Source organism: Pieris napi, chromosome 10 (genome assembly GCF_905475465.1).
Source record: "Pieris napi chromosome 10, ilPieNapi1.2, whole genome shotgun sequence".
NCBI lineage: Eukaryota > Metazoa > Arthropoda > Insecta > Lepidoptera > Pieridae > Pieris > Pieris napi.
Window position 1 is genome coordinate 10,483,548 of NC_062243.1, and position 19,056 is coordinate 10,502,603.

Sequence of the window (19,056 nt, forward strand, 5' to 3'; positions counted from 1 at the left end):
AGCAGTGCTGGCCTAGTGACTTCAGCATAGGACTCGTAGGTTCGATCCCCGGCCGTGCACCTATGTCTATGTGCGCATTTAACATTCGATCGTACGGTGAGGAAACCGACATGCCTTAGACACAAAAGTCGACGATGTGTGTCGACACAGAAGTTGATCACCACTATATTAGAATCACGGAACAGATACAGAAACCTGAGGCCCAAACCTAAAAGGTTGTAGCGCCATTGGTACATATCAGTTCATGCAATGCAATATTCATATATTTCAGCATCCTGCGAAAATGGCCAATACGCAGTTAACCCATCGGACTGTTCACGTTACATGCATTGTTTGTTTGGCAAATACGAAGAGTTCGCTTGCAGTCCAGGATTACACTGGAATCAGGTGAATATTTAATAGATGCGTTTTATTCTAATTTACCAAACGTTGTTTCTCGGACACCAACTTTTATTTTACACGGTTTTTATCCCATTTATCCTCTACTACAGTCTATGTAAACAACGTTGTTTAGATAAGGGATGGTTGTATACTAGCTAGAGACCCGACAACAGCTTGCTATGTTGTTTAAATTTTTCGGAGAATTATTAGTAATGTTCTATGTACTAGGGTTCTGCAATTATATGCAGTTTGTTTGTACTAAACGGCTATTTGAGACGGCAGAAACGAACGTTATTTTGCCTGGCGTTGCGAGTGCTTAATACAATCTCCTAAACGATCGATGTATGGGGGCACGGCCGCCAAGTAGAGAAAAAAAAGCGCCACGGCTGTACTATCATTTTCTCGAAGCATTCAGGCCGTTTTCCACTGTCAGTCAATGTATTTAAAACATACAAGATTTGTAATATTGATACGGTCACTATAAGATGTTGTCAGGTTAGCTAATTACTTAATAACTTAAGACAGAAGGCCCCTTGCGAGACTTGTTTTTTTTTACAAATTATGTTTTGACAACATTTTATGTTCTCAGAGCGAATTCGCAAAACGACGTTAAATATTCTGTTATAATGTTCTCAAGTATATGTTACGGTAATTAAGTTACACAACTATCGCATTGCCTAAAAGCTGTTAGGGTAATTGTATAGTTAGGTATAAGTAAATAAGTAACTTTTATATTTCAATTTCAAAGTATTTTAATATTCATTTACAAATCATAATCTTATATAGATTTGATTCCATGAAATGTCTGAGTTTTTCTTGCTAACTTTCTACGTCCTTTAGGATAAACAAATATGTGACTGGCCTCAAAGTGCCAAGTGCACGGTCCATACAGTAACAACGACTACAAGCGCGCCGGCTCTCTCTGAAGAAGATATCGAGGTGGTCCCATCCAAGCCCATACAATTGCCATCTGTAGGAATCGTGGACGAAGCTTCGCGTCCACCACTTCGCAATAGTAAGATCTTTTAAAAATTTATGTTAAACTAGCTGATCCGGCAAACGTCGTTTTGCCATGTATTATTTATAGTAAAAAATAGGGGTTAATCGTAGAGGGGTGAAAGTTAAGGGTTGTATGTATTTTTTAATGCTGTATCATAAAAAAATAAAAACAAAAAAAAATATCTAAAAATTAAAAAAAAAAATTTAGGGGTGGACTACCACTAACATTTAGGGGGATGAAAAATAGATGTTAGCCGATTCTCATAGATACCGGATAAGCACAAAAAATTTCATCAGAATCGGTCAAGCCGTTTCGGAGGAGTATGGCAACGTAAACTGTGACACGAGAATTTTATATATTAGATGTATCTGAAATGTAAATAAAATAAATAATTAAACATTTTAACACGATTACTATTATTTTCTTTATCAGTTTCATTATTTAGTGTTTCATCCCATTCTTAACTAGATTAATTTAAATTATTTCAGTTTTAAGGATTTCTACATGTCATATTAAAAAAGGAATATTTTGAAAAGTTCATAAGTTCATCACAAATTTGACTTAGTCAATTAACCTAACCTAACTTGTTGTTATCCAGGTCGTTTTAAACTGGTTTGTTACTACACGAACTGGTCGTGGTACCGTCCCGGTTTGGGCAAATTTACACCGGAAGATATCGACCCGTCGCTCTGTACTCACATTGTGTATGGCTTTGCTGTTCTAAGTGATGACGGACTCATGGTTGCACACGACCCGTGGGCAGACAATCAAAATAGTGAGTTTAACTACTTATTTATTTATAGCCTCAACAAGGACACATAAAACAAAAAGGAAAGAAACAATTTATATAAATTATGACCAATGTGTGGCGATAGATCGATAAGGTGCGGACGGCGTGCACAAACATAATGCTTATAATTAATAAGTTACAATATTCCTACCTATATAATAAAAATAATAATGATTAAAAATGAATGAATAGAAAATTAAAACAAATTTAAAAAGTTTGGGCCCTGTGGCAGCTTTGATGCTGAATTTCCACGCTGTATTGCGATACTTATTCGTTTAGCGAGAAAAGCACCAGATCTGGGGTAACCGATACTTTATAAGCGCACCTGCACTTGAACCCCACGGCCCAAAAGTCTCTTCTCCAAAGGGAACAAAGTTGGAGGAAAGACTTATATTTGAGCCGTTTATTATTTTCCGCCTGCTTCGTGGCCGCGCTAACTTTAGCTTTATTATTAATAAGTTTACAAAGTAGAATATTATAAGATACCTTAAATTATAAAGCATAGCTAAAGAACCCAAGAAAGAAGTTAAAGCTAAGTTTGAAGATATTCCAAGTCTTAGATAATCTTTAAAGAGAGTAGTACTAACAGCCCTACCTGTTGGCGATAGTTTTAGAAGGAAGGAATTCAGAAAGTCAGATTCAATATTTATTCCTGGATTTAGAAGATTTTCATTTGAAACATTTCACAGGATTCTACGAACGTATTGTGCAGTTCAAGAAATATGGTACAAAAGTATCAATAGCTATTGGTGGATGGAAGGACTCCGCAGGCGATAAATACTCCAAGTTAGTAAATGACCCTGCTGCGAGAAGACGCTTTGTGAAAAATACCTTGGATTTCATTGAGAAGTACGGATTTGATGGACTTGATTTGGATTGGGAATATCCTAAGTGCTGGCAGGTAATATAAACGTTGTTTTTTTTAATATAGTAGTTTTTATACAAACTTACGTTTATTTTTTAAATACTGAATCAACGAGAAGTCTCTTATAGTGCAGGCATGACTCATGAACCTGGTATATTTTATACCTTTACCAATTCTTAAGTTCCCAGCATTATTTCGATTTCTTTTGGCGCGTTACAGAAAAATGATGAGAGTAAATTTTTACGATGCGCGCGCACACCGTCACAAAAAATCGACACCCTGAAGCTGTTAGCTACAGTCAACATTTTAGTTATTTCTATTGTTAGTGTCGTTTTTTCTTCAAACGACGAATAAAATTATTGAAATGATTTTTATCTTGTTACGCCAAAGAAGTATAACTTCTTACGCGTGTACATAGTACACACAAGTTTTTTTTTTTTAATTTCAACTATACAATCACATAAAACCTCTTTTAGGTGGACTGTTCTAAAGGCCCAGACTCAGACAAGGAATCCTTCGGCGAATTAGTTCGAGAACTGTCAGCCGTTTTGAAACCCAAGGGACTACTCTTATCTTCTGCGGTATCACCAAGCAAAATGGTGATAGATGCGGGCTATGACGTTCCCGTGTTAGCGAAATATCTAGATTGGATTGCTGTTATGACGTATGACTATCATGGACAGTGGGATAAGAAGACTGGTCACGTGGCTCCACTTTACTACCACCCTGATGATGACAACACTTATTTCAATGCAGTAAGTTTTATATAAATTTATTTAGCTTTCTCCATTGATGATTGCTTTCATAAGAAGTAAAGTTGTCAAGATAATATATCTCCCCATTATTACATTACACGACCTCTCGATTTCGACTTAAATAAATTTCTTAGATTTTGATTACATAACCATAACTATTATTTTGAAACAGGCAAACATGTTTAAGGCTTTTTTATCGTTATTATTTTGATGTATTTATATTAATTATTATCCAAATAAATACGCTTTTAAGTTTTAAATTATGAAAGAAAAGAGCGTACCAATTCCTAAATAACCGGCAATATACCGACCGACCGATAAATATATAAAAGAAGAAACAACTAAAAATATCAATGTATTTTTTATTTTATGAATTGTCTCTGCACATAGAACCATTTAACTAATTAAATTTAACTAATTTAAAAAGGATATTTAAGAAAGTATCCAATAACACTACTACTCTCTCTATTAATGGAAGACACTCTCTTCTTGTGTACTTTTATATACAAAAACCACTGTTTAGCACTTAAGATTAACGTGCACTCACACAAAACCGATGTAGTAATTTGGAAGACTATATTTGATATTCTTGTTTTGCTTTGAAATCAAATCAAAATCATTGATTCATTTAGGTAACACAATGTACACTTATGCACGCCAATAGAGTAATAAATATTGAATGCTAAATGCTTCTAATTTTACATCTACTGCCAGTCTTCAAATCAAGAGCGTACTCGTAAAATGGACGAGAAGAACTGGCAATAAACTCTCCGCCATTATTTTTAATCGCAAGTTTTTTGTTTTACACAATGTTAGTAAGGCTGCAACCATTACACCATGTTCCACATGACATCTTAAGTAATGAATAATTTATTAATTAATATTTTTTATTATTATGTTATTTAAATATTTTTTTATATGTTCCTTTGTCTAGAACCTATGTATCATTTCTAAAATACTTTTTTCAGAATTACACAATGCACTACTGGATTGAAAAAGGCACTCCTGCTAACAAATTAGTTATGGGAATGCCTTTGTACGGTCAAACATTTAAGACTATGTCGGGTTGGAATAACAGAGGAGCAAGTAGTTTGAACTCACCAGCTCTTGCGGGAGGTGATGCGGGAGAATACACTAGAGCAAGCGGCTTCCTGGCTTATTATGAGGTTTGCTACTTATTCCATTAGCAGCAGTAGTCCTTTTGGTTAGGCTAGCGTCTCATGATCCTCAATTCGTGCGTTCGATAACGGCTATGTATTTTAAGTGCGCAAGTAACACTCGCTCGTACGTCGAACGAAAATGCTTTAGGCTTAAAAATCGACTTCATGTGTGATGCATAGAATGCTGATTACCTATTAAGAAAAAAAATATCAACCAACAGATACAGAAATCTGAATCAAATTAAATTATTCTGTACTGAAACCGAAAATAAAACCTGCTGTTTTATATTTAAAAAAAACCTTTATTGAACTATGACCAGGCTGAATCATAGTAACAATCTACAACGCATTCTTCTCAGATAGTAGCTATTATATTGTTTAACAATCAGAACTTAGGTACAATGTATATTTTACCACTATGTACAGTGTCGATGATTCAATAATATATTTAATTTACAGATTTGCGACAGAATCAAAAATCATAACTGGGTAGTCGTAAAGGATCCTTACAAACGAATGGGTCCTTACGCCTACAGTGGTGATCAATGGGTATCATTTGACGATGTAGAGATAGTAAAAAAGAAAGTTAACTTCATTAAATCGTTGGGTCTCGGCGGTGGTATGGTGTGGGCTCTGGACCTTGATGACTTCCAGAATAGGTAATTATATATTATTTTCTAATAATTGTACACCTTGTGTTGGACTGCATCACCACTTCCATTCTCCTTCTGTCCTCTAATTATCAAGCTAAGCCATAAACACTATTACGGAGAATTTTTTTAAAAATCATTCTAATCTTTTTGATGAAGCTATTTTTTATGGAGTTTTGCACATGTCCGTAAACGTATCTTATATCATTATCATTTTACCGATTTTTTATAATTATTATTGTTTAATTAATTACCCATGCCATAATAATAATTTAGCATACCTTAATTATTTATTTTTGTTTTTAGATGCAACCAAGGCAAATATCCTCTTATGAATGCTATAAAGGAGACGTTCCTTAACCCTAAAATTGAGTCCGATACATTTCTTCCTCCACCTTTACCCGAACCAGAAAATAATATCGATGAAGATCTTGACGACATCGAAGTAATACCCAGTTACAATAAACCTACAACTCGGCCAACTAGTCGACCAACTAGTCAACCGACTAGTCCTGCAACCAGTCGGCCAACTCAAGTTACTCAAAGCACCTCTCCAGTAATAATTATGGATGAAATGGAACAACAAAAAGTTGTGTGCTACTACACAAATTGGGCTTGGTACAGGTAATATATTGAAACAATATTATGGTTAATGTATTGATGCCTATAAAGTATATATTATAAAAAAACATCATGTGGGAAGACTAAAAACCATTAATATGTACTTTAAAAAATTCTAAAACACCGCTACAGTCTTGAGTTTTGCGCCAATAAGATTATAGACTGACACAAATGTGTCAATACTACAATAATAAAATTAATGCATAATCCTATTGTATTGCAGACCTGGCTCCGGAAAGTTCGTTCCAAGTGACATAGACCCATCGCTGTGTACCCACATCATCTACGCTTTCGCAGTCCTTGACAGCTCCAGACTTGTTCTCAAACCTCACGATAATTGGCTGGATGTTGAAAATAGTAAGTTAGAAATTATTACTTAATTATCAAAAAATATTTTTTTAAACAATGTATAGAAATAAGCGGGGCCCGCTAATTTCTGCTTTGAGTGCTATAGAGACTCAAAAGAAAGGTCTTCAATCAGTGCATTCAGCCTGTCTTGAAGTATGGAGCCAAAACCATAACGTTCACACAACGAACGGCGCTAAGCCTGAGAGTCGCGCAGCGGGCGATGTAGCGTGCAGTGCTCGACATCTCCAACAAAATGAGGCCATTCGTGAAAAGACCGGCGTTACAAATGTAGTAAGGGTTGTCGCAACAATCTAAATGGCGGTTGACAGGCCACATAGCGCGCATGAACAAGAACAGATGGACCCGCAGTTTCCTTGAATGGAGACCTCGGCAGAAAAAGACTCGAGCGGCTGCCCACCGACTAGGTGGACTGACGACATCGACGAGGAGGTTGGCTCCCAGAGAATACAGAAAGGCCAGTGCAAGGCTTACTGGAGGAAAATGGAGGAGGCCTACATCCAGAAATGGACCAAATAAAGAGGCTGATGATGATAGAAATAAGCAAAGATTTTACCAGTTAAGCAGTTACTCATGTGCTTAAATCTTGAATGTTGGATAAAAGTTTTAGGAGCATTAAATTATACAAAATATTATATTAGTATCACAAAAAATATATCGTGCTTTAATTGAGAGAGATAACTCTTTTCTTTTTTGTACAGAACAACTCCTCCGCCAAATAAAAGCAGATCAGAAAATAATGATACAAACTAAACCATTCAATTACTTTTGTTGCAGAGTTCTATGAAAAGGTAATAGCATTGAAGAAACAAGGCGTCCGTGTACTACTAGGATTGGGAGGATGGAACGACTCTGCTGGAGACAAGTACTCACGTCTCGTGAACAATCCTGGCGCAAGGAGGAAGTTCGTCGTCCACGCCCTTGACTTCATAGAACAATACGAATTTGACGGTCTGGACCTTGATTGGGAATATCCTAAGTGTTGGCAAGTAAGTCAGTGCCATGATTTATTTATTAATTAAAGTTCACAACATCATATTCCTTCAGTTTTATCTTCAGTATATGTTACAAGCTATCTATTCTAATATGACAATTATGGTCCAATTTTAGATTTCACTAGTAAGTTTTTGCTTTGCTTGCATTGTACAAACATTTACTAGCAAAATAGCGGATTGAGTATCAGATAAGCATTTAACAATGCTTTTTTTTTAATTGATCAGTCCTATAACGAATATGTCAAGCTCTGGATAAGTAGTGTTTATTCTCTTATAATCGCGAAGAATTCGAATGAGAGGTTCCTGATCTCCTAGGTTGGTTTTTACATACTGAATATATGTATATGTATATAGCAATAATCATAACTTAGAAAATCTTTCTACACTCCAGTCACAACTCGTAGCATGTCGAAAGTCTTAGCGTAAAGCAGATACATTTATATATCTGTTTCACTGCTCATTAGGGTACAGTGAGGAAGCAGGTAATGATACATAACGAAATGTTTTTGTTATACTCACTCTTAGAAAATGGAATTTCGTAGAACCAAAAATCATCCACATGGGTCCTCCACCAAGTCTATTAAGAAGAATACTTTTATATTGGCCTCTAAGCCTGATTATTAACATAAACTCTATTAATAACAGGTAGAGTGTGAAAAGGGACCTAGCTCGGATAAACAAGGATTCTCCGAATTGGTAAAGGAACTACGCGTTGCCTTCGCTCGAAAGGGTCTCTTGCTATCAGCTGCAGTGTCTGCTAGCAAACGTGTTATTGACTATGGTAAGGTATTTAAATATATTTTTATCGACGTCTAATAAAATAGATAATAAAACAAACGATGTAAAATTTACATGTAAATTGGATAGGTGCTACGATACGAGGTAATTAATTACATGTCAACTGAAGCAAGACTCTTTTAAGTTAATTTTAATAAATAATTTTTGGATGGAATCAAGTTTAATTTTATATATTTTTACTATGCTGGTCATTTACTCCTATTATCAATATGTAGTTTTACCAGGAACTCCTTTATTTTTCTACTAACAAAAATGTTATGTATTCCAATGGGGAAATATTTCTTACAATCGGGCCAGTTTTTTTAATAAACATACAAAATATAGTGTAGATGTGTGATAATAGGCGCGTATATTAAAAATAATGCAAGAGTTAAAGAAAATGAAACGTTTTAGATTTTCAAAAGATTTTATTTTCAGCATACGACGTCCCAACACTGGCAAAGAACTTGGATTGGATATCGCTAATGACATACGATTACCACGGGCAATGGGACAAGAAAACTGGGCACGTCGCACCCATGTATGCATCTGATGATGACGCGGATAAAACCTTTAATGTGGTATGTAATCTAATATGTATTAATAAAAGGTTTTTTATTACACAGTTATAGCGATTTGTTCAATTTGGACAATAATATTAAAATAAGTTATTTCTGACTGTAGCTTAGACAGTCACTCCTAAAACCAAAGTTAATTTATTTATATATACTTTTATGACACCTATATTAATAATATAAGAAATATGATAATTACGAAAGGGTATCCAAACAATTTTTATTTCAACTGCTCTGGAATCGATATTTAATTTTTAAAAATGTTAAAGGATGGTAGTTTAGTTTTACTGCATTGAATACATCGTTAAAATGCAGAAAACGTTACCTTTTCCCCATTTTTGTCATAAAAAAAACTATTTTAACCGAACACCTCTTTTTAGAACTTCACAGTGAGCTACTGGATAAACAAAGGCGCTCCCAAAAGCAAATTGATAATGGGTATCCCATTCTATGGTCAGAGTTTCTCTTTGATGGAGAATGCGGGAAATAGTTTAAACGCACCGTCGTACGCGGGCGGAGAAGCTGGAGACGAAACCAGGGCTAGAGGTTTCCTGTCTTTCTATGAGGTAAATAATAAAATATTCTGATGTAATTTAATTAACCTTAAAAGAGAAATAACAGTTATTTTAGAATAGTGTTATGGTGGGTTATTATGATATTATTAGGTAACACAAAAGATTAGAACGTGTAGGTGTAGGTGTACTTTAGACTTTTAAAATCTACCGAGGTTAGGTTAGTAACAAGTCCGTTCCGCACGAAGTCTCGAAATAAAAGTGAGTCAACGCCGGTGTTGCCATGCTTTATATAGGTTTCTGCTACAAGATGGCGTTAGTCCGCTAACAATATTGTAAATTTAAGATTTATGTATGATGTAAGTGCGTGCTCCTTTTCGCCATGCCAAGTAGGCAATAGCCTACTTCTGATAGAAGCTAAACCATAGTTTTTTAATTGTTATGATTGATTTTTCTTTTAAACTCCTTGTAAATGAATATTGGCAATGATAGATAGGAAAAAGATTCTTCTTGTCCGTTCTTCGCCCTTGATTTCAGAAATTGCAGTAAATGTAAATTTAGAACATTATAACTTTTTTTGATGTTCATAAATTATACTTTTTGGATATAAGAGTATATAGACAGAACACACGAATAGAATTATGGTGGTTCTTGGTGAGAACAGTGCAGAGTCATACTATTTCAGATTTGTGAACGCATTCGAGTCCAAGGCTGGCGGGTCCGCCGGGACCCCGGAGGTCGTATGGGACCTTACGCCACATTACACGACCAATGGGTCTCCTTTGACGACGATTTTATGATTCGTCATAAAGCTGAATATGTCCGCGCCATGGACTTAGGAGGGGCCATGATTTGGGCCCTGGATTTAGATGATTTTACGGGCAAATATTGCGGATGTGGGAAATATCCTTTGCTTACAACAATCAACCATGTTTTAAGAGGACATGATGCTCCAACTAGATGTGGACTAGAAGAAAGTGAGTAAAACTCTATTATATAGTTCCTGGATACCAGACAGTATTACTGGATACAGAATAGTACTCTAACTATTTGGGGTGATAGATTTTTTATTTAGGAACAACACTGAACTGTCTCACATATTATGTTTGGTAGATCAGAGATGTTTGAATTTTCTAGCTAGAAATCTGAAGAACGCTGAAGATTTTCTCCGAGTACCTTAACATGTGTTTTACACCACGAGTAGAAAAGTAACTACGCTGTTTTTTTTTATTTGTATGTGTTTATGTGTATAGCTTTGTAGAGCAGTGTTGGCCTAGTGGCTTCAGCGTGCAACTCTCATCCCTGAGGTCGTATGTTCGATCTCCGGCTGTGCACCAATAGACTTTTTTTCTATGGGCGCATTTAACATTTGCTCGATCGGTCAAGGAATACATCGTTAGGAAACCCTTAGAGACCTTTGACCCAAAAAGTCGACGACGTGTGTCAGGCACAGGAGGCTATTAGAGTATTACATTGACAAATGATCATGATCATATACATACATCTGAGGCCCAGACCTAAAAACGTTGTAGCGCTACTGATTTATCGTAGATATTTCGTATCCAGTACTTTTAAAAGTAAAAACTTTTATCACAGTTGAAATTCCACCGAGCATGGAAGATACGACAGCACTTCAGCCTGTTCAAACTACAAGTCCTCCTTTAGCTGATACAGAAATAGACACTGATATTGAGGTAAGAAATTAGAAATTGTCCGTTATCATAATATTACCTTGAAAGTTGAAGAACCAGTACAATTCGATTAGATTCTATAAGAAACCTAAAATTCCTTTCTAATGAAAATAATTTCTATGAAGGTAACTTCAATAGAAGGATCGTCGTGTACGAGTGGGTTCCGCGCAGACGCAGTCGATTGTACTAAGTACTACTTATGTATCGGAGGTCGTTACATGCAGCTTGCTTGTCCGCCACCATTAGTATGGAACCAGGTAATTAAAATATTAATTCTATGTTAAACCTCTGTTTAACTTTAAACCACTTTAAGTTTATAAAGCAGTTCCTTATTTAGTTTTTATAGTAGATGAGAATTTCTGTAAACTATCAATGTGAAACAAACTGCATGCAACACAAAAATATTTTGGAAATACGCTTTGCAAGGACAAGCAATGGGAAGAACACTTTTCGTTTAAAATTTTTTTTTTTTTTTAATAGCTTGGAAGAGTATTTAGACCATAAGTTTTAACAACAATTATAACTTAACTGTTATTATTATTATGACATTATGATATTAATAACACATTTTATATGGCTTGTTGAGCGGTTTTTTTTGATAAAATGATTAATGTAACTCTCACTTCGAGTATATAACAAAAAAAAAAGAAAAAATTTTTATTATTATTTCGAGGCCCTTGACAACTCCACGACATCGGAGCCTCGGTCTACCGGGTTTTTTCTTGCCACCAGGTTGTTAGCTCACTAATGACCTTGGACAAGACAACGTCTTCCGCTATTCGGTGCACGTCCCAACCACTTGAGCTTGATGCATTTTATAAATTGGACGATGTTGGTATTGTCAAAGGTGTTATAAAGTTCTTCATTGAAGCGAATATGCAAAACACCGTCGTCGCAAACAACCACATCACATAACATAGTACTATAACGTGTATTTATATTTCAGAATCATTGTGATTGGGCAGCAAAGTCAAATTGCAAGAACAAAGCCAATTTAAAACTGAGTTCGGATCAAGACGTGATAATGACTGAGAAGCCCATCATCGCGTGTTATTTCACCAATTGGGCATATTACAGGTACATTAAGATCACGCTATAAACAAATAATATTCATCTTTATATATATAATTCTTCTGTGAGTGTGTATGTCACTGAACTTCTCTCAAACGACTGGACCGATTTTGATGAAATTTTTTGTGTGTGTTCAAGGGGATCTGGGAATGGTTTAGATTCACAAATCAGCCCGCCAGATGGCGCTGCAGTCGGTACTTTCATACTTTGCTTTACTAATTGCTTGAAATATCATGCAGGACAACGTCTGTCGGGTCCACTAGTATATTATATATTTACAATCGCGTGTATAGAATTGACTTGCCATTGTATAAACGGACCAAGAGCGTTCAATATTCTTTAAGTACACTATGTATTGAATTAAAAAACTACGTAAAATACACTTCCAAAATCTAAATTTTTCTTTTTTAAATATTGCATGGAATGTGATAATTTTTATTATTATTCGCCTTGCGGCCAGGCTAAAGTCATTAGACCATGCATAAAGTTTTATCTTATGTACCTATATTTTTTCCATAGAAACGTCCACGATATCGTGGTACAAAAGTTTTTAGTTAAATGCTAATGAACTGGTGACTCAGCCCACCATCTTTTCCTTGTTTAGAATTTAATAATCTAAAAGCCCATTTTTTAGTTTCAACGTTTCAAGTTTTTAACTACAAACTACATACAATTATTGTCTTTTTAAGTACCTATATATAAATCTTCTGTTCGTGGGTTATTAAATTCCTCCTCAAGGACTGGAGCGATTTTAATGAAATTGTTTGTATGTGGTCATGTGCATTCGAGAATTATTTACAATTAGATGATGGTTTTATTTGTATTTAAGACGTGTGTATGTGTGTGACAACGTCAGACGAGTCCGTATTATATATAATTTTTTGGTAAAGTTTTGGTGTAATTACAAACTAGATTAACTTTATCTTATCAGATTATTTTTTAAAGAAACATATTAGTAGTAGTTAGTCCCGACAAGTTAAGATGATGGCTACAAGGGTTATATGTTAGTTTTAACCGAAATATCTTTATGACGCAGGAAGGATGAAGGCAGCTTTGGACCTCAGCAAGTAGACCCATCATTGTGCACACACCTTATTTACTCATGGGCTCACCTTGACAACAATTTCACCCTCTCAGCTGGAAATCCAGAGCTGGATATTGTTAATGGTAAGCTTGAAACTAGAAAAAATGGCTTAAATAAAGTATTACATATTATTAAAATCAGGTAAATTAAATAGTATGAAAAAATTAAAATATTTAAAGTGTTAAAATTCTTAATTCCTCGCTTAGCTGTAGCCATTCTTGGTTTTTTAATAAGTTGAAAGATAATTTTATTAATTCTTAACAAATAAATTAAATAATAACTTATGTTTATAATATTAGTACTAAAATTGTTCACAGTTTTAAAGATATTATTATTCATTACTTACGTAGGCTACGTAAATATTACCATATGAATTCTTATGCAAATTGTAAAAATCTTAAACAATAAAATTAAAAACATCACATATTATTGTATTTCTTCTAAGTCGTTAAGTTTTTTAGATTTCTATGGCAAAATTACGGAATACAAACTAATGGGTATAAAGATTATTTTGGGAGTGGGTGGTATTGAAAATTCGGAAGGAAACACTTGGAGTGAAATGGTGTCTAAATCTGAAAACAGGAAAATATTTGTAAAATCCGCGCTGAAATTCATACAAAAGTGGAATTTCGATGGACTACAACTCGCGTGGCAGTATCCTGTATGTAAACAAGTGAGTGGTTTGTTCTTAGTGATTTTTTTCAGAAATCGGCATCGGAAGACTATTCTTTATGGAAATATAGGTTATACTAGTAGACCCCACAGACCTTGCCCTGCATGACATTTCAAGCGATTAGGATAAAGATCAGGAAAGAGGACCTTACTCAGTGGAAATCTTTTTCGGGAAACGTAAAATAATTCGGGCGGTTCAGACTGGGAATCGAACCCAGATCATTTGGTTACGCGCCAACAGCTCTACCAGTTAGGTAAACAACCCGAATCTCGTACCTGCAGTTGTTTGGTTGCAGTATAGATAAATAACGTAGATAGCACCGTCTGCCGGGCTGGTTTGAACCATCCAGGGCGCCGCCCAAACGCATATAAAAAATTCATTTAAACCGGTTTAGTTCAAAGAAGATCAGTGACATACACACGTACAATAGAATTATATAAATGGATATATAAAGATATGTCTATATGTATAAATAATAAGAATGACAACAAACAAGAAGTAAATGTGCTAATGTTAATCAAATACGATCTCTTTACTTTAGGGTCAACAACAAATCTGTATGTTTAGTGTTCTGATTCTGACTTATTAACTTTAATTAATACAGGTTCCATGCTCAAACAACAAGGTGGAAGAAAAGGAGAACTTCAGTCTTCTCTTGGCTCTTCTCTCAAAGGCATTCCAGCGTCATAACCTGGAGGTCTCAGCCATGGTTTCCCCTCATCCACAAATAGCAGCGCTGGCTTACGACCCTGAAACTCTTTCTACCCTGGACTGGATTAGCATAGCAGCTAACGATTACTATAGCACTAATGAGAAGACCACTTATCTGTTGCCACTTGAGAAGACTGAACTTAATGAAATGGATAACTTTGTAAGAACTTTTAAATATTATTTATCACGAATTAGTAATATACGTACTTTGATTTCTTTACCAAAAGCTTGATATTTGTAAGCGCAATGAAGTAGAATCTAAAGAATGTGATTAATTTCATTATATTTTATATTAAAAGATGATTATTTTGGGTAAAAGGTAGTTTCACAGTTTTTACTTACTTTGATTTCCTTAATTTTAAGTACTAATGTACCGAATTTCTTACTTGAAAAGCATTTTTTTATAGAACAATATAGGGGCAAACGGGCAGGAGGCTCATCTGAGTTTAAGTGATACCGCCGCCCATGGACACTGTAAATGCCAGGGGGCTCGCGAAAGCGTAGCCGGCATATTCCTTGTAATATTTTTGTTTTGGTCATTATAATCATTTATTATTTATTTTCAGCAATCAATAATACAATACTGGAAAAGTATAGTTCCAAGTAACCGGTTAGTGTTAAGCGTACCGGCATATGGCCGTTCATACACCCTGCGCTCTGAGACGAATGCTGTGCCCGGGGCATTGGCCATTGCACCTGGCGAACCCGGGAAAAGTACTCAAGTTCCCGGATTCCTCGCATATAATGAGGTATATAAATTTAGATGAATGTTTTATTATATTCAAAGATTCAATGTTTTAGTACTTCAAAATCATTTTATTGACAATGTTCAAAAGTTCGTGTAGATAATTTTGCAATATTACGTGTTAGCGAAGAAACACCACCATAATCACTTCTAAAATCACGATCTTGTTACAGATATGCAAAGGAAAATTAGATAACTGGAAGATCTCAGCTAGTCCGTCAGGTACGTATGTGGTCTCCGGTTCCCAATGGGTCACTTACTTGAGGCCCGAAGAGGTCCATCGAATGTCTGCCTCCATTGCCCTTGAGGGACTCAGAGGCGCAGCGTTATGGGCGATGGACCTTGACGATTGGACTGGGTCCTGTGCTTGCAGGCCTTGGCCCATACTTACAGCTTTACGCCAGGGACTTTTGGAACCAACTCTACCACCTGTCATTTGCCTTTAGGACTTATTATTGGATGAAAGGAAAAATTAAGACTTGACTGAAACTACGGTTTATAATTAACATTTCACCTGCTGTCTATAAAAGGAAATTGAGTGTCCTGTACTGTTACCTCTTAGACGTAAGATGTCGTAAGCAATTGTTTTAGTACGTGGAGCTATTATTGTATTTTACTTTTGTTGCTTTATTGAAAAAATTTGCACCATTTTATAATGCATTGCATATTGAATATGTTAACAGTTTTTCATGGTATCATCTACAATTTATTGTAGTAAGTCCTGCCTTTATGTATAGAAGAAATTTGACAGTGCTGTGTTGGGTTATCTCTAGTATATTTGTAAGAAAAAGACTTATATGTTTAAGTAGATTTTTTAATATTACGACATGAACTTATTTTTGTAGGAATTTCTCATTTTGTATTAAAGTTATATCTACTACGCAAATTTATGAACAAATATTTTTGTTACTATTGTATTCTTATCTTAAAACAGCTTTCTCGTATTATATATAGTAGGTATTTCAGTCATTCGCAATATTAATTGAAATATTTCATCAGAATTTATATTCAACTTTAGTCGTTTAAGAGTTACCAGACGACAATACAATGTGTGTAATTTGAGATATTAAATAGAAAATGGTATGACCTCGACTATGTTTTATTGCACGTAGCCTTGAATTAATACATAAGATAAGACAATAATTAACATAAGTATAAAACAATACACGTTGGCAAAATAAAATCGTACTCATGCTAAGCAGATAGCTCATAGAGATCTAAGGTTACTATATAATAATAATAATAATTGTTTCTCACATTACCAATGTCAATAAATGATTTTATATTTAATAAATATTACAATAAGATGATTTCACTGAAAATATAGATTATTCTTTAAAATAAATTAAAAATGTATAATTTCACCGGTTCAATATCATTAGGGGGAAAGGGTTTAATAAAAATACTATCGAAAATTAATAACCATAAGTCTAACACGCTCCAAGATGATGAGTTTGCTAAATGTGTTACGTGATTGGACATGCGCAGAAAACGATTTGCTTAACACGTTCACTGCGCCATCATTTTTAAAGAACTTTCAGCTGGTGTGTTTGAGACCTAATCAGTCTCCTAAAAATAAACTTTTGAAAATAATTTATATCTTCCAAAAAACAATGACAAATATTTTGAAGTTTTTGTGGGTGAAAGATAGCTAATTGCTATCGATTGTATCTCGTACCGCAACCGAAGATAGTTCAATATGTGTAGTAAGTAGTGATGGGAATAAAATTATATTTCAGTTATCGATTCTAAAAGTTTTATTAATTATGCAAAATGTTTTTCATTAAAACATGGTAAGCACATTGATTGCATGCACATTACGCGCAAATGGTAACAATTCGTTTAGTTTTTTTGGAAGCGTCGATTCTAGGACAACACTAAAAATCCCATGCTCCCTCTATTGCGTCTACGAGGCGTACGATTTCACGAGTACCGACATATCTCCTAACGCAAGGAATTAAAACAATTACAGTACTGTGCGTTAGGGACCTACTCCATCTCTAATTTGTTTTTAATGGTCGTTGAATTCAGCTTTAAGTAGGAAGCAAATATGTATATTTGTCCTGCTTATACTTAAAGAACTTTACAAGTTAGATCCTCTCGCAAGGAGTAAAAAACACGATTATGTTCAACGCACAATACAAAAGTCCAGCAAGAGATCTGATAGATCTCGTAATGCAGCGAACGTCTTAACGCTACGATAAAAAGTTAAAAAAACTGATAATAATTTTTTATGTAGATGTATTCCTATTTCCTATCAAAAATCACGCCAGTACCGCTCAAGCCTCAAACTACAAATGGACAAAGTCTGATGACAAAGGATGAAACAAAATATGACGAACGCGGCCTTGCAGTGTGACATTCTGCATAAAAAATCTATTTTTTATTAATCGATTGTATTTTAGCAAGAAAAATCGATTAATAAATAATCGATATTTCTTAAAAAAATAATCGATTTTTTTATTAATAGATTTTTTCCTAATTTTTGAATTCATTTAAAAAAAACACCTTAAATATTGTATTTTTCATAGTTTTCTTAATTAAAAATAGACAATAGAAATTATAAACACAAATTAACGTTTAAGAATAATCAAAATCTAAATTAACCTAATCTCGTTTTAATAGATTTTAGGTGAAATTTGATAGATGTTGAGTGTATGCCTTTTTAGTAGCACATTGCAGTATTTTTGTTGTCTTTTTTATTGTATGTAACCTTGTGCATTGTGCTGCTGAATAAATTTAAATCCCTAATAGTTCGAGGTCCGGGTTCGGGTCTCTATTGAAATAAAACTTATTTGGGTCAGCCGAGGACGCCTTTAAACCGCGTTGTGCGAGGTACTGCACACTTTCCAACGCTCCAGATTTGTTTGTACCTAAATACAATTTTTGCGTAATTTCTTGCATCATATATGATGGAGGTTCGTCATTAAGGCGAGTTTGGGCTAATTGTATTTTTCGTAATATTTTAGGGAATCTTTCAACTACTTGGTTCAAGTCGTAGTCATCGTAAAAAAGACTGTGCACTGCTATAAAGAAGTCTACATCATCTGGGAATATGCAGGCGAATCGCATCCCAGCTATTGAACCCATATGGAATGTCCTAAAAATGAAATTTTATCACACTTAAAGTAATCTTTAATTGTAAGTATCAATCTTGGAGATCCCAGGGAGAATATTGAAACCATGAAAGATGAAATATCATTAAGAAACATAATTTTTTTTATTGCATATATTTTCAATTTTTTTTTAAACTACCTGGTGGAATCCACGATGAGTGGCCGTGGCCAGGGAAGTCGATTGCAAGAATCGGTAATTTATCACTGATCATAGGTGCAAGTGGATCCCAGGTGCCAGCGTTGTCTTGCCACCCATGAAGTGTTAAAACGGGTCGCTGGTTTTCCTGTCCCCATAGTTTTGCAGAAACATGACCGCATGGTATATTATATGGTTGATTCACAAGTATTCACCTAAAGACGTGAGGTTATGCTAACAATAAGACAACATTAGAATTTAGAATAGACAAATTTCGCGATTTTAAAATACGTCATTTATAACTAATATAATTTTACACAGGGATGTACACCTGTTCATTAGCAAATACACAGTGCAAGGTAGGGATGTGAAAAATTAATAG

At 34.8% G+C, this 19,056-nt stretch overlaps 1 protein-coding gene across 1 annotated transcript in view; it reads left to right on the forward strand.

The window, feature by feature from the left end:
- LOC125053098 (probable chitinase 10) overlaps window positions 1-16,512 on the forward strand; it is a 37,672-nt gene extending 21,160 nt beyond the window's left edge. Inside the window, exons 31-52 of the mRNA XM_047654310.1 lie at window positions 272-387; window positions 1,222-1,396; window positions 1,980-2,156; window positions 2,861-3,072; window positions 3,513-3,791; window positions 4,760-4,957; window positions 5,411-5,610; window positions 5,908-6,225; window positions 6,446-6,579; window positions 7,366-7,577; window positions 8,229-8,364; window positions 8,799-8,941; window positions 9,316-9,501; window positions 10,133-10,424; window positions 11,044-11,141; window positions 11,264-11,395; window positions 12,085-12,215; window positions 13,246-13,376; window positions 13,755-13,966; window positions 14,571-14,837; window positions 15,244-15,426; window positions 15,596-16,512. Coding sequence (XP_047510266.1) covers window positions 272-387; window positions 1,222-1,396; window positions 1,980-2,156; window positions 2,861-3,072; window positions 3,513-3,791; window positions 4,760-4,957; window positions 5,411-5,610; window positions 5,908-6,225; window positions 6,446-6,579; window positions 7,366-7,577; window positions 8,229-8,364; window positions 8,799-8,941; window positions 9,316-9,501; window positions 10,133-10,424; window positions 11,044-11,141; window positions 11,264-11,395; window positions 12,085-12,215; window positions 13,246-13,376; window positions 13,755-13,966; window positions 14,571-14,837; window positions 15,244-15,426; window positions 15,596-15,868 — 4,205 coding nt within the window. The 3' untranslated portion in view covers window positions 15,869-16,512. The remainder of the gene's footprint in view (window positions 1-271; window positions 388-1,221; window positions 1,397-1,979; window positions 2,157-2,860; window positions 3,073-3,512; window positions 3,792-4,759; window positions 4,958-5,410; window positions 5,611-5,907; window positions 6,226-6,445; window positions 6,580-7,365; window positions 7,578-8,228; window positions 8,365-8,798; window positions 8,942-9,315; window positions 9,502-10,132; window positions 10,425-11,043; window positions 11,142-11,263; window positions 11,396-12,084; window positions 12,216-13,245; window positions 13,377-13,754; window positions 13,967-14,570; window positions 14,838-15,243; window positions 15,427-15,595) is intronic.
- The last annotated feature ends 2,544 nt before the right edge of the window (window positions 16,513-19,056 follow it).